Source organism: Bison bison, unplaced genomic scaffold, assembly GCF_000754665.1.
Source record: "Bison bison bison isolate TAMUID 2011002044 unplaced genomic scaffold, Bison_UMD1.0 scf7180017864038, whole genome shotgun sequence".
NCBI lineage: Eukaryota > Metazoa > Chordata > Mammalia > Artiodactyla > Bovidae > Bison > Bison bison.
Window position 1 is genome coordinate 4,025,595 of NW_011494610.1, and position 15,460 is coordinate 4,041,054.

Sequence of the window (15,460 nt, forward strand, 5' to 3'; positions counted from 1 at the left end):
TGGGGCGAGGGGACTCCGGAAATGGGGTGTGGGAGGAACACCTGGGAACTGTGGCACAGCAGAACCACTCTTTGTGCTTGGATTCTCTGGGATCGCTTTTGGGGGGTGACGATGGAGATTGTTTTGGGCTGAGAGCAGTGCTCCAATCTCCCCAGGGCTCAGCCTCTGATTTCAGGAGTTAATAGCTTAAAGCACTCGGCATAATTGGCACAGAGCAAGTAGACAGGAATGGGGAGGGCATTCCAGGTGGGAGGAAAGGCGTGGAGCTGGGAATGTTTAAGGTGTGTTAGGGAAAGAGTGCAGAGACCAGCTTGGCTGGTGGGGAGGAGTGAGAGAGGAGGCTGGAAAGACAGGTTGAGGCCCAGGAGGAGACCTTGAATGGCATGAAAACGAGGGTGGGCCTCAACCTGTAGGCAGTGGGGAACCAGCGTGCCTTCCGGAGTAGCAGAAGCCTTGGAAATGGTTTTCGGTTTTGGTTTGCTTTTTCAGTGTTATATTTCAGACAATCAGAAAAACATTTGAAAGATCATACAGTCAGCTTTTATGCAGCCATCACTCGGCTGAAGAAGAAAACAGCCCAGGGGAGACGGTGCCTCTGGCCCCTGTCCCTTCCCGGCTGCATTTCTCCTAGAAGCTACTGCGGGCCTGGCTTGGTGCTCGTGATTCCACAGACGTCTTTGTCCTTCTGTTGTTTGTTTGATGGAGGTATAACGTACACACAGTACAATACACCAGTCTCAACTGTGTAATCTGATGGCCTGTGGGATCACTACCTGGATCCTGTCACAGGCCGCTCCGAGCCTTTGGTTTTGCTCTTCTCCAACTGCATACAGATGGAGTCACTCTGTGAGTGCTCTTCTGTCTCTGGCGCTTTCTCTCACCCTGGTGGGATGGATGCGTGTTTGTGTCTCTGGTTCCTTCCCTGTGCAGTAGTCCACTGGGTAAACAGACCACAGTTCATATAATCGCTGTACTGTCCATGGAGATGTACATTTTTTCCCCCTTGTTTCCAGTATTTCAAATAGCGCTGTTACGAACATTCTCATGCATATCTTTTGGCAGACCTAAGAACACAGTTCTTTTAGTGTATGTTCAAGAGTGAGGCTATAGATGCACACATTTAGTCCTTGTAGCTATGGCCAATTTCCCAAAGCGGTTGTCCAACATCTTTATGCTTTTACACACGCACACACACACACCCCCTTAGAGAGCTGGGGTACTGTTTCTTTATGCTTTTACACATGTACACACACGCACACCCTTAGAGCTGGGGTGCTGTTTTGGTTGTGGGCACGCACACACGCGCACACCCTAGAGAGCTGGGGTACTGTTTCTTTATGCTTTTACACACGCACACACGCGCACACCCCTAGAGAGCGGGGTGCTGTTTTGGTTGTGGGCACGCACACACACGCACACCCCTAGAGAGCGGGGCACTGTTCGGTTGTGGGTGTGATTTAACAGGTGGTGTCACGTTTGCTTCTGCAACTTGCTTTTTCCCCACTCAGGGTCCTGTTCTCAAGCTCCATCCCCATCGGTACGGCGGCTCGGGCGCATCTATTTATTTTTGGTGTAGGATCTGTCCTGCGGACAGACCACAGTGCTCTCCTGCAAGCTCTCCGCATGGACGTTTAGCTTGCTCCCGACTGGGATGCTCTTTCCGGATTTTCATAAGCATCTGTTCTGTGTAGGGAGAGGCCAGAGGGGATGGGGGCGGAGGGGCGGCTGCATCCAGTCAGGTGGGAGACGAGGAGGAGGGGCCGCTGGTGCAGATGGCTCCGAGGGACGTTTCACAGACTTGGTTGAGGTAGAGGAGGAAGGAACCCAGACCTGGATTCTGGGGGCCAGAAGCCCGGGGCTGAAGCCCCCCTCACACTCTCTGGCTGTGTGACCTTGGGCGTGTCACGTTGCTGCCCAGAGCCTCAGCGTCCTCATCGGTAATTGGGCACCATTCACCCTGCCTGGCAGGGGCTGAGTGAGCAGAGACATTCAGGGATCAGGGTTTGGATCCATCCGTTAGCTGACTGACTTTGGGTAAATTGCCTCTTCTGAACCTCTCAGTTTCCTCATCTGTAAAATGGGGACAAGAATAATACCTGCCTCCCCATGATTTTGCAACAGTGAAATGCGATTCTGTGCATAAAGCACTTATTGAATGCTCAATAACTGGTAGCTACTCTTTATTATCACTGTCCCTCTTGTTGACTTCTGTCTTTCCCACCAGCTGGTAGGTGCTGGGAGGGCCAGGCTCCCATCTTTTGCCCCCATCTTTCTCTGGAGGTCAGTGGAAATATTTGGAGTCCAGCTACACGTTATTGCTGCATTCTGGGGGCCCTTGGGAGAGCTCAGCCCCATATCAGAGCCTCTGTTTTCTCTTCTAAAGTGGAGCTCCTGGCAGTGCTGGCCGGACCAGTCGGTTCCCCACCAGGCATGTGGTCTCAAAAGGATAAAGAGCTCTAGAGCAGGTCTGATGGAGCCCCCAGGGGTCATGATTTCCTAGCAGGGCTGTGGCTGTGGCAGTCTAGGGGGGAACTCCGAGAGATGGGGGGGCTTGTCACTTCCAGTTGAGCTCCTTTGGGACAGGGACGTGAGAGGGGCAGTGAGAGGAGAGAGGGAGGGTGTCCCGGCTCTGCCGACTGTCCGAGGGTGGGTTTGAGCAGCGGGGCAGTCCAAGCCCCGGCTGTGGGGTGGGCACCCCCAGCCATGTGACCGGGAGGCTGGCATCGCAGGCTGCTGCCCGGCCTCTGACGCCGTGCCTGTGTGGCCCTGGGGGCCTGGCACACCTGCTCTGTGCCCCCATCTCCTTGGCTGTGATTGTCTCGGGAAGAGGCCTTGCTTCCTTGTCTCCTGGATTTTCCGGCCCCCTGGCCCACGTGGAGGCTGAGGCCAGGGCTCCGGGCCAGGGCCGCGCACCTTGACAACCCGCCCACGCCGGGCACAAAGGCCCATTGTCTGGGCCCACGTCGGCGGGGAAGCGGGCAGGGAGCCGCCGCCTTTCACCCAACCCGCTTGTGGTCGCGGGGACTGAGGAGCGATTCACAGAGGTTCCCGCCTCCTGACCAGGCACCTGGCCAGGCCGCCTCCTGGGCAGGCACTCGCGCCAAGCGGGGCCAGCTCCCACCTTGAGCCGGGCCTCAGTTTCCCCCGAGATCCTTGGGTCTCTGTCCTCCCGTCACCCAGCCTGCCGCGCTTGAGGTTGCCGTGGGCACCAGGGCTTTAGGGTTCTAGTTCTGGGTGGTTTGGGGTGCATCTCTTCACCTCCATGAGCCTGTTTCCCCGTCGGTAAAAGGAGCCTTGGAATCCACGACTCTCGGGGTGAAAGGTACAAGGTGATGCCACGGGCAACATTCATCCGGCCGCTCGTTTACTCAGAAGTCCATGCTGCTGTGTTAGCTGCCCAGTCCTGTCTGACTCTTTGCGACTCCATGGACTATGACCCGCTGGGCTCCTCTGTCCATGGAATTCTCCAGGCAAGAATGCTGGAGTGAGCTGCCATTTCCTCCTCCAGGGGATCGTCTGAACCCAGGGATTGAACCCGGGTCTTCTGCGTTGCAGGCAGAATCTTCACCCTCTGAGCCACCAGGGAAGTCCGGAATCCACACAGGGTGTTGACTACGTACGTGACTAGTTATAGAATGTGGGGGGTGCCCTGTGCAAAATTAAATGCAGCGCCTCTTATTCAAAAGGAAAAATTTCAAGATGGTGCCAGCAAGGGAGCGTCTGAACGTGGGGCCCCGTGGGAGGGGCCTGGTCACACGCCCACGAAGCCCACCCTGACTGTGTGCCAGATACCACGCCAAGCATGGGGCACAGCTGATGAAAGAGGAAACTTCTGCCCTCCTCCAACCTGTGGGGGAGGACCTAGGAGCCCCTCAGGGTTTCCGGGTGCCCCAGAGGCCTGCTCCTTCGGGGCCTGCTCACCGGGCCATGCAGGGTGACCGTGGGGTGCCCAGGCTTCCCTGCGAGGCTCCAGGGTCAGTGACCCTCACAACAGTTTGGGCACCCATAGCAGTAATGGCAGACGTTTACTGAGTGCTGGCTCCGTACTGGGGCTGCTTCTGGTGTGGACGTGATGAATTCAGAGCATCTCTGTACTAGCCTTGTGAGGAGGCAGGGCGATGGGGCTCTCTCCTGTACAGAGGGAGAAACTGAGGCAGGGTTTAAACCCAGGCCGCCTGGTGCCAGAGCCTTCTTCTCCCCATCCCACCCTCTGCCGGGGGCCAGCGCTGAGCCAGGTGCCAAGTGCCCGGGGACAGAAGCCCTGCTGGGGTTCGAGGCTGAAAAGGGCGCGGGTGTGCTGGTGGCCCGCCAGCTGCCACCTGGGCTGGCCCTGCTGTGTGGCCCTGAGTCACAGCCCTGTGCCCTGGGAAGCTGTCTGTGCCCCGGGCACCCGTGGGGCCTGAGTCACAGTAGAGCACGCCCTGCCACCCTGCCCACCTCCCGCCTGGGCCTCGGGACAGACAGGCCCTTGGAGCAGGTCCCTAAGTTGGAAAGTCACATTTCTATCTGCTTTCGGGGACATGAGAGAGGCATCTATTTGCAGCCCCAGACGCACATTTCTGCCTTCTTTCCTTGAGCCCAACCCCACCCTTCCAAGCCACCCCAGGATGGATTAACTGGCTAGTGAGTTACTGAGCTCCCCATCACTGGGAGCGTTCAAGGCAGGAGAGCCTGTCAGGGGTGCTGAAGAGTGTTCCTGCATCAGGTGGAGCCTGGTGCTGGAGTGTGTGTTTCCAAAGCCCGAAACTTTATTCACATGCTTACTTTTAAATAGCTCCTGTAAGTGAAAGGTACAAACTCCAGAAAGTACAAAAGAATACGGAGTGAAAAATAAGTCCCCACTCTTCTTGACCCCCAATTTCCAACTTTCTCCCCCAAGAAGCAGCCACTGTTTACCAATTTTTCCCCCAGAGCTAATTTACATAATACAAACAAATTTATAAATTGTCCTTTCCTGTCTCCCTCCTACCCACACAAATGGTAGCCAATGTCTTGCATACATCAGTCTGCCCCTCATTCTATTTTTGTTTTATTTGACAGCTTATCTTGGACCCTGTTCCGGATTGGCACACACAGATCTACTCTATTCTTCTTATCTTTCCACATGGTATTTCTTTTTTTTTTTTTTCCAAATCTATAACACATTTCATTACAGGGCTTTTCAATCTCAAATTTACCTTTTGGAAATCTTTGCTCTCCTTTTCTCCAGAGGTGGTCAGAGAAAAGTTTTTCAGTTTGCCTGGAAACTATAAGCGTTTCCCACATCTGCAGGGATGCTTTGAGTCTGTTTTGATTGAAATTATAAAAGAAATAAGAAGAGAGGGAGAGAGAGAGAGTGACAGAGACAGAGAGAAAGAGAGGACTCCTTCCACCCGCAATCCCTGCATGCCAAGTGATGGTGATCCATGGTGAACCCCAGAGCATCAGCTCATCTACCCGGAGTGTGGCCAAGCTGCTGAAGGAGGCACCAAATGTGGCACCAGAGAGCCCAGAAGAGAGGATTCCTATGCGTGTGTGTGTGTGTGTGTGTGTGTAGGGGGTCAGGGATGGCTCCTCTGAGGAGGGAATATTTAGATGGGGCCATAGGGATGCACAGAGAAGGCGATGGCACCCCACTCCAGTACTCTTGCCTGGAAAATCCCATGGACGGAGGAGCCTGGTAGGCTGTAGTCCATGGGATCGCTGAGAGTCGGACACGACTGAGTGACTTCCCTTTCACTTTTCACTTTCATGCACTGGAGAAGGAATTGGCAACCCACTCCAGTGTTCTTGCCTGGAGAATCCCAGGGGTGGGGGAGCCTGGTGGGCTGCCGTCTATGGGGTCGCACAGAGTCGGACACGACTGAAGCGACTTAGCAGCAGCAGCAGGATAGGGATGCACGGGAGCTCATATGAGACAAATGGAGAAGGGCCTCCCGGGCAGAGGGCACAACATGAAGAGTGACAGTGGCTGGGTGCAGAAATGGCCCCCGGCTCCTGTTTAGTGATCACCTACTGTGCGCACGAATCACCTACTGTGCGCGCATGAATCACCTACTGTGTGCACGCATGAGTCGTTGCTGCACATAAACCCCCTCCTATAGACTGTTACCACCCCTCTTCGACCGATGGAAACGGAGATGCAGGCACCGTGACTTGCTCATGGCCACAACGCTCCAGGTATTGAGTGGATTTGAATCCAGGCAGCTTGCACCCTTGGCTATTCTGCTATTCCACAGGTTGAGAGGAACAGCTGGGAGGCCCTGAATTTTCAGCTTCGACCATCTGACCCGCCCAGCTCAGGTCTCGCCCCTCCTCAGAGGCCTTCGGTGGTTCCCCACGGCCCCAGGACTCGCTGTGCCGAGCCATCCTCTGTTCTTCCGGCCAGCGTGGTTGCCGTGGGCAGCACAGGGCCTTGCTGGGTCTGGCCCTGTGTGCTGGGTTCTGCAGGCGCTGCCTAACTATCAGGAAGAAGCCACGAATGCTAATTATGGAGCAAGGGAGTCGTCAGGGGGACACGTACCCCGGCCTGCTCCCACTGGTGGAATTCAGAGATAGCTGGAGGTGGGCCCAGATCTTAAGGTTTAGTGGCCCCAGGCCTCAGGGCTCTGTCTCAGGGGTCACACTTGGGTGCAGCCTCCCTGGGCTCCCAGGAAGAAAGACAGTGAGCAGACCCTGGCCCCAGGGAACCAGGTGGGCTCTGGTCCTGGGGCTTTGTAAATTTCACTGACCCTCCAATGTGGGGATTCACCATCCCTATTTTACAAAGGAGAAAACAGAGGATCAGAGAGTGCAAGTGACTTGTTTCAGGCCACACAGCAAGTCAAAGGCAGAGCCAGGATGTGAATCCTGATGCTGAGTTTGACTCTTAACCACGCCACATTCCTGGCCCCGTTCAAGAGGGTTTTCCAGTCTGCCCCTTGCCAGGGGCTTAATCTCTCTGTCTTACCTGGTCTTCAGGGTCAATGAACCCCTTGCCCTGGGCAACTTGAATGCTGTGCCCAGGACCTCGGGGTGGAGGGGGACCTGTGGATGGCCTGGGTGCTCCCCCACCCCAGGATTCAGGACACAGGGCCCATGTTCCCTCTGGCTGCTCCCACAAGTGAGAGAATAATAGTCGGTTCAAATGTCAGGCCAGCTCTGCTGCCTGTGGGGAGACTGGTTGAGCAGGTCTGGGGGAGGGATGGAGGGAGGAAATTATTAATAAACGCAAAGCAACCTGCCCTGCTGCAGGCCTGGAGATGTGTCTGTGTGTGTCTGTGCAGGTGTGGGGCTGGGGTGCTAACTCTAGGGAGCCCCATTCTGGAGTGGGGGACAATCTGGGGATCAGCTGCAGCCTCCGGGGACGTGTGTGGGAGGTGAGGTGATGGGGGACACAGTTAGCCTCCCTGGGTTGAGGCACACTTCGGCCTCCCTGCCTCCCTTCAGCCCAAGTTAGGAGGGGGTCTGCCAGGATCAAGAGGAGGCAGGACAAAGCCCACTCTGGGTCTTCAGGAGGAGCCTCAGTCTGCGCCAGATTTAATTCTCACAGCGTCACACGAGGAGGATGGTGTTTTTATCTGCAGCTGACGCTGTTGAAGAAACTGAGGCACGAAGGTTTAAGTGGATTTGTACTCAGCGTGTTGGGTCGCAGCCTGACTGCCCTTGCTGTCCTCTCTGCTGGGAGTAGAGGGCTCCCCCTTCCCTGGAAGAGGCCCCTATCCACTCCCTCAACATTAGCACACCCCGGCAGGTGGGAGTTGGTCTGGAGCGTCTCTGGACCTCAGTCTCCTCATCTGTAGAATAGGCACCAGGGTTAGGGCCTCCAACCAGGGGAGGAGGGAAGGAGACATCCTTTCTTTCCTCTCTTCTCCAGCACCCCCTGCAAGGGCTGCCTGACAGTCACGACCCCAGGCAGCTCCCCAGTGGGTCTTCCTTGACCCCTCAGGTGCTTAACGGCTCTGGTTCTTTAGGTGGGCTTTGGCAAAATCTCTCTGACACGTGAGTGATCCATGTACATTTTGCAGGAACATGGCTTGAATGGTGGAAATTGAGGCCGAGTTTTGGGGAACAGACTTGGGGGTATGCTGGGAGCCTGAAGTGGGCCTCTGGACGTGGGACTGGCTGACACCCGGATTGCGTGCCACCAAGCCCCGGGACAGGCCGCGTCTGTGGGGACCTCTGGGGCGTCCCCTCCCTGGTCTGCCCCGATGGGCCGATAAGACCCAGCCTCGGAGGAGGCTAATTACAGGCCTCCGTGGTGGCGGGCAGGCCAGTCATGAGGTGGGGGTGACTCAGAAGATTGCTCCATGAGCAGGGCGGGGGTGGGGGCCGCCCATCTGCCCCTCACCAGGCTGGCCTGAGGAGGCCTGAGCACCCCGGGGAGGCCCTGCAGGGCTAGTGGGTGCGGCCAGGTCGGGGTCTCACCCCTGGGCTTGTGACCCAGGCCCTGTGCCACTTGACATCCCTGGGGCTTGGCATCGTGTCAGGGCTGGCTGGGTTTTCCCCTTGCTCAGTCCCGGGCATTGGCTTCTGGGAAGTGGGAATCTGGCTTCAGAGGCATCAGACGCCCTGCAGATTTCCTGAACCACAGCGGCAGGGCTCCGGGAATCCCAGGGGAGCAAGAGGTAGAGCCTCAAGCATGCGTGGACTCCAAGAAGCCGCAGATGATGGTTTCTAGAACCAAATGTTCCCAGGTTCAAGGATTCACATGTTAGCAGGTTTGCAGAATTACAAATATGTAAGGGAATTGGTTACAATTGGTTCCAGAGAATTCATACATTCTTTGAGCAAGAGATTAAAAAAAAAAATTACAACAGCTGAAGAATTTAGGCATAAATTATCTTGGTGTCTTCAACTGGCTCCCATATGGGTCAGAAAGGAAGAATAAGACAAGAAAATAAAAGTATAAATATCCATCTTTCTCGTTCTATCTAGTGAGAGGGAGTCAGTGTTGAAAGCGTTAACCACTCAGTCGTGCCTGACTCTTTGTGACCCCATGGACTCTAGCCCACCAGGCTCCTCTGTCCAGGGGCTTCTCCAGGCAAGGATACTGCAGTGGGTTGCCATGCTCTCCTCCAGGGGATCTTCCCGACCCAGGGATCGAACCCATGTCTCCCACATCGTGGGTGGATTCATTACCATCTGAGCCACGTCAATCGACTGGTGAGATTGTAGGCTTTCATGGCCCCATGTTTTCTTTTTATTTATTTATTTATTTTCTATACATTTAAAATTTGTCAAAATAAAAAGCTGGGCAAAAGGTAAAATAGAGCCTGGAATTAAACATAAACTGTAGCATATTGGGTTACACAGCTTTGGGGATCTTCAGTATTATGACTTTCTAATCTACACATCCTTGATTGTCTTAAGGCAGTGATGGTATTTTTAATTTATACACTTATGCAGAGCACCTCCTGGGGGCCTGGATTTTCTAAGGGCTCCACAAATGCGAACTATTGAGTTCTTACAACACCGCAGTAAGGGGTGTGCTGTCATGGCGCTCATTTCGCGGGTGAGGAGAGCGAGGCACGGAGCGGGGGCCGGTGTCTGCCATGTGCCAGCTGCTGTGCTGGGCCCTCGGGCAGAGCGGCAAGCAGGACAGACGCGTCCCTGTCCGGGCGGAGTTGGCAGGGCACACAAGTAATAAACTAACGCTTGAGACGGCCCTAAGTGTGAGGAGGAAAGGAAGCTGCTCTGATGGCAGGCAGGCGGGGAGGCTCCCTCCCTTGGAGATAGCAGGAGGCCCCTCTGAGGAGGTGGCGTTTGAGCTGAGACCTGAGCAAGGAAGGAGGCTCCCCGGGCAGAATGCCCGCTGTCTGCCCAGGCTGTGCCTTCTGCCCGGAGCGCCCTTCTCTCTACTTCTCTGCGCCAAACTCCCACTCCCTGTTCCAGGTCTGGCTGGGCAGACTCCTCCTCCGAGGGTGGGAGGTGGACTGGAGGGGGGGCTTCCTCGACCTGAGCAGGAGCCTGTCCTCCAACCCCTCAGCTGTCTTCTTTCCTCCCTGTTGCCCGAGCAGACCTTAAATATAGTGGCTCCATTAGAATCAGTCGCACCACCCGCTCGCCAGAGATGGAGGCCCAGAGAGGTGAAGAGACCTGCCCAAGGACACACAGGTAGCAAGCGCAGGAGGGGGTCTGCCCTGGGCATTTACAGGCTGCCTGTCGGCCCCTGCTTACCTGCCTCCTCCACTCAGAACCCCAGAGGTTAGCTCTGCCCTCAGGGGAAGGCAGGTGGGACCCGAGCCTCTGGGCCCCCAGAAGCACCCTGTGCCCACTGCTGCTGTCCGAGCCCCAGGGACCCCCAGGAGCTCACCTGGGGCCAGTGGCCCCCTTCAGCGGCCCTGGGACGGGTCCAGACTCTTTGCTCCCCTAGCTGGTTCCCGGCACCGACGGGCGTAAGGCCAGGCTGCCCGCACACCTGGCTCCCAGCTTGGTTCCCAGGGCTCCACCAGGTGGCGGGGACAGCGAGGTCCTCAGGAGGCTCTGTCTGAGACAAGGGGTGCGTGTGCACTGTGGGGCTCAGCTCCCCTCCCCCAGCTCTCTCACCAGTGGGGAGCTGAGTGGAGAGGACAGAGCCCAGGCACTGGGGCCCCAGGCTGAGCTCAAGGCTAGCTCTGTCCTTTTGAAGGCCCTAAAGCCTGGGACTCCTGATCTTAACTGCAAAATGGGCACCATAAAGCCACCGTTGGAGGATGAGACAGCAGTGTGGTGACTGGCACACAGTTCAGTTCAGTTGCTCAGTAGTGTCTGGCTCTTTGCGACCCCATGGACTGCAGCATGCCGGCCTCCCTGTCCATCACCATCTCTGGGAGCTTGCTCAAACCCATGTCCATCAAGTTGGTGACGCCATCCAACCATCTCATCCTCTGTCGTCCCCTTCTGCTCTTGCCTTCAATCTTTCCCAGCTTCAGGGTCTTTTCCAAGGAGTCAGTTCTTCGCATCAGGTGGCCAGAGTATTGGCGCTTCAGTAGATGCTCACCAAATGCCAGCTCTTTGGACTGCAGACTCTGCTGCCGACGAGTTCTATGACTCGTGTTTCATTTGCTCATTCATTCCACTAGGATGTACTGAGACCCTACTGTGCATCAGGTCCTGGGCAAGAGGTCGCGGTCCAATCACAGAACAGACAAAACAATCCCCGCCTTTGGACAGACAGTGCGTGAGTGAGCGAACAGCATCATTTCAGACCGTGGTGCCCGTTTAGGAGAAACACGGCAGGCTGGTGTGACAGACAGTGGCCAGGGGCTTCCTGAAGTAGGGTGGTCAGAGAGTGTCTCCCCAAGAAGCAGCTGTGACCTGAAAGAGGGCTATTGATGGTGAAGCAAACCCCAGAGGCCAGGGCCCTGAGGTGGGAACAAGTTAGGGGCTCCAAGTACAGGAAGGTGCGTCAGAGCGAGGGAAAGGGAGAGGGTCGGAGGAGGAGGAGGCGGGTGGGTCCTTCAGGGCCTCGGAGGCAGGAGGACTCTGAATTTCATTCCAACGGTGATTATTATAAACAAAGGCTGCAGTTATGAGCGACTACAGTATACGAAGTGCAAACTCATGGTGATTCACTTCCAGCCCAGAGCCCGGGCCCTCTGGAACTGGCACCTTAGAGAAAAGCACCTGCCCACCCCTCCCTGAGCTTTTCTGTTTTCAAGAAATACAAAGGGGACAGGTCATCGCAGTCTGTTAGATGGGAATGTGAGTTTGTCAGCTGGGAATGTCTCTGGACTTTGGCGCTTATTGGGAGAGTCGGGAGCGGGGGTGCTGGGAAGGGGAATGGTATCACCTGCCCCAATTTCAACAGCGCCTGTCAAATGGGGAAGGCTCGGCAGACCAGCTGGTCCACCCCCTGACTCCCCGATGAGGAACCTGAGGTCCAGACGAGGGGAAGTGAGTGGCCAAAGGTGACGTTATGAGTCAGAGGCAGACGCTGGACTTGAACCCAGGCCCCCTGACTTCCAACCCAGAGCTTCTGAGAAATGGGTGTCTTGCCAGGGGCTTCCCCTTTGCTCTTTCCTCCCAGACAGTGTCAGCTGCCCTCGGGGCCAGGGGGAAAGCTGGGAGCAGGGGAGGGGACGCTGGGAGCAGGGGTCCAGAGGGGTCAGGGGTCGGGGGTCGGGGGTCGGGGGTCGGGGCCCACCCTTACTCGATCACAGAGCTTCTCATCCGCAGCACCGCTGACATTTGAAGCAGATCATTCTCTGTCGTGGGGAATGTCCCGAGTGGAGCCTTCAGACCACTTCTCAGCTGGACACAGGGTCCTGGGAGGGCCTCTTAAGGTCATAGAACTGGAAAGAGGGAGGAGAGAAAGCAGTTTAACTCGGAGTTAGTGATGACTCCTGAGGGTTCAACCCACAGCGGCATTTGCGGGGTATTCAGCTTAAACACAGACATCAACAGGATGAATTAACAAAGAACTTCTCCCGGGTCAGGAGGACAGGTCCTTTGGTTTCAGGCGCAATTTCCAGACAGAAAGGGTGTCACGTGGAGATGAACAGGCCATGTTCTGGAAACGTGAGGTCTGAAGCTCACAAGTTGGATAGTAAAATAGAAAAATAAAGCTCCTGTTATAGAAGATGCGTCAGTTGGGTTTGGACAAAGTCATTCCATGACTTAGACGAGTGTATAAGGGACTTCCCTGGTGGTCCAGTGGTTAAGACTCTATGATCTCAATGCAGGGGCCTGGGTTCCATCCCTGGTCAGGGAACTACGATTTCACACACTGTAGCTAAAGATCCTGCCTGCCCCAACTCGGATCTGGCCCAGCCAAATAAATAAATAAATATTTTAAAAAAGAATGTGCAAGAGACCATATTGGAAAAAGATACTAGTTTTTAAGGATGACTTTATTTTTTACAACCATTTTAGATTTACAGAAAAATGAAAAAGATAGCACCCTACACCTAGCTTCTTCAACGATGGACACTTTAACGTTCGTCTAGCGCATCTGTTACGGTGAACGCACCCGTGTTGATGCATTATTATTAACTAAAGTCCGCAATTTATTCAGGTTTGTAAAAGTTTTTTACCCAGTGTCTTTTTCTTCTCTGTTTGAGAGTCCCATTTAGGATTCCACATCACATTTTGTTATCATGTCCTTTAGGCTCCTCTCGGCTGTGACGGTTTCTCAGACGTGCCTTCTTTTCGGTGAAGTGACAGTTTTGAGGAATACCTGTGACGTTTTTCTGTAGCTGCTCCTCTATGGGCAGAACTGGTTGGCTGTTTTTGACACGGCTAGGTGGGGGTTATGGGTTTTGAGGAGGAAGCTCTCAGCAGTAAAGTGCCATTTTTATCGTATCACATCAAGAGTGCATACTGTCAACAGGATTCATTGCTGCTGATGCTGACCTTGATCACCGGGCTCAGGCTGTGCTTGTCGGGTTTCTCCACCGTGACGTCATGCTTCTCCCCCACCCCCGCCCGCCTCGACATCGTGCTCTTGGGAAGCAAGTGCTTGTGCTCAGCCACGTCCAGCTCTTTGGTGACCCCAGGGACTGCAGCCCGCCAGGCTCCTCTGTTCATGGGAGTTTCCCAGGCAAGAATGCTGGAGTGGTTGCCATTTCCTCCTCCAGGGGATCTCCCCAACCAGGGACTGAACCCGTGTTTCAGCGTCTCCTGCATTGGCAGGTGGATTCTTTAACCACTGAGCCACCTGGGAAGAAAGGGAAGAAGGAAGTCACTTTGTTAGCCTCCACCCAAGGAGTAGGCAGTTACTGTCTGCTGTAAAAATGATTCAGAGTTCTTCTGCCCACATCTGTCTGTTCTCTTACATATCGGTTTATTCAGTCGTATTAGCATGGACTCCTGGCTATTTATTTCATTTATACTCTGAGTTATAATTCAATACTAATTCATCTTGTTATTCAAATTGTTGCCGCTTTGGCCAGCAGAAGTTCTTTGGGTTGGTTCCCTTGCCCACTGATGGACCCCCATCAGCGTAGGTTTCTTTTCTTTTCTTTCTTTCTTTCTCTGAGCATTTGCTGACTTCCGGTGCCACCAATGTGCGAGGCTCATCTTGTGTATTTCTTGTTCCAAACTTAGACTCAGTCATTTCTCCGTGGAGCCCTTGTTCCTCTCTGGAGTGTGGTGTTAGAAACTAAGATGCCACCAGGGAAGTCTCATCTGGGTGCCATGCGTGTCCACTGCTAGTGGGTGGCATTTCTTTTAGGCCTTCTCAAAAGTAACAGGAAAAAAAAAAAAACATTGAGTTGGCCAAAAAGTTCATTTGTGTTTTTCATACCAGCTTACAGGAAAATACAAATGGACTTTTTGACCAACCCAATATATGTGTAAATATGTGTCTATTTACTAACTCATGTATATGATTTTATCTACAAATATTTCTACATGTGACCAGCTGTATCTATATTTCACTAGACATGAGTTCATACTGATATCTCCAGAATCCAATGTGTTTTACAATGTGATTTGAAATAGCGATGAGTCACTATATTGATAACGATAATCATCAGTGCCATTTACTTTGTGCTTACTATGTGCTACTTACTTTCTAAGTGTATAACGAGCATTATCTCCTTTAGGCTACTTGTCAGCCCCAGGCCCTAGTTATTCCCCTCAACCTCATTTTACCAGCGAGGTATTAGAGGCACAGACAAGTCAGGATCTCGCTGAAAGTCTCCCACGCAGTAAGTGATGGAGTCGGTGTCAAACCCTGGTTCAGTCATGTCAAGCATAAAGTGCATCCACATCTTCCATTACAGAGCGTTTATATACAGCCAAAAAGAAAGGAAGAGACATTGTCTTACCCTTTCGACTGGTTGATATAGTATTATATTTCAAAGACATTTCACGTCAATGTCATGACTTCCTTTGAAGCCAATACAGTATTTTGGATCTCAGACTTTTTCTTCGTGAAGTTCTGCTGTATCTGAGGACGGACAGATGAAAGAGCTCAGGCACATCCACCCAGTCGCCCTGCTGGGCCGTCCTCAGGGTCTCCCTCCAGCCGGCCTGGTGGGAAATTTGCAAGGACACAGAGTCTTAAGGGAAGCATGTGCTAGGCGGCTCAGATCCCAGAGGGCCCGAGGAAGGTGGAGAGGGGGCGTGGGTGCGGGGAGGAGTCGGGCGGCTGTGGCATTCTGACCCCCAGGGGTTCCTGGTGTCAGTCTGGTCCGACCTGCTGGGCATCTTCAGAGGGGAGTCTTGGACAGGAGACTGCCCTGACCCCCAGCGTGGCCTGAGGGCAGCCCAAGCCCCTCCCGCCTCTCCGCATGCAGGCTTCCTTCTCTCAGCGGCCCCACCCTCCTCCAGCCCAGGACCAGGCTGATGCTGCCTTTCCCAGGAAGCCTTCTCTGCCTACTTCACCGTCAATGATGTCCCTGTTCTTGGAGATTCCGGGCCCAGACTAGGGGTCTCCAGCGAGGGGCTCTCAGACACGCTTCCTTTTGCCTGCACAGTGCTTTCTAACATTTTGATTTGGTAGCTAGCGCTGAAGGGCAAAAGGTTTCACGGGAAAACATGGACACCCAGGTTCTCTTACAAAGGTTGAAAGCTT

General features: G+C 54.2%; 1 protein-coding gene across 1 annotated transcript in view; it reads right to left on the minus strand.

Annotated features, from left to right (window-relative positions):
* TMEM189 (transmembrane protein 189) overlaps positions 1-13,377 on the minus strand; it is a 119,777-nt gene extending 106,400 nt beyond the window's left edge. The window contains exons 1-2 of the mRNA XM_010835122.1: positions 13,294-13,377; positions 774-823 (exon numbers count right to left, since the gene is read on the minus strand). Coding sequence (XP_010833424.1) covers positions 774-823; positions 13,294-13,377 — 134 coding nt within the window. The remainder of the gene's footprint in view (positions 1-773; positions 824-13,293) is intronic.
* Positions 13,378-15,460: the final 2,083 nt, after the last annotated feature.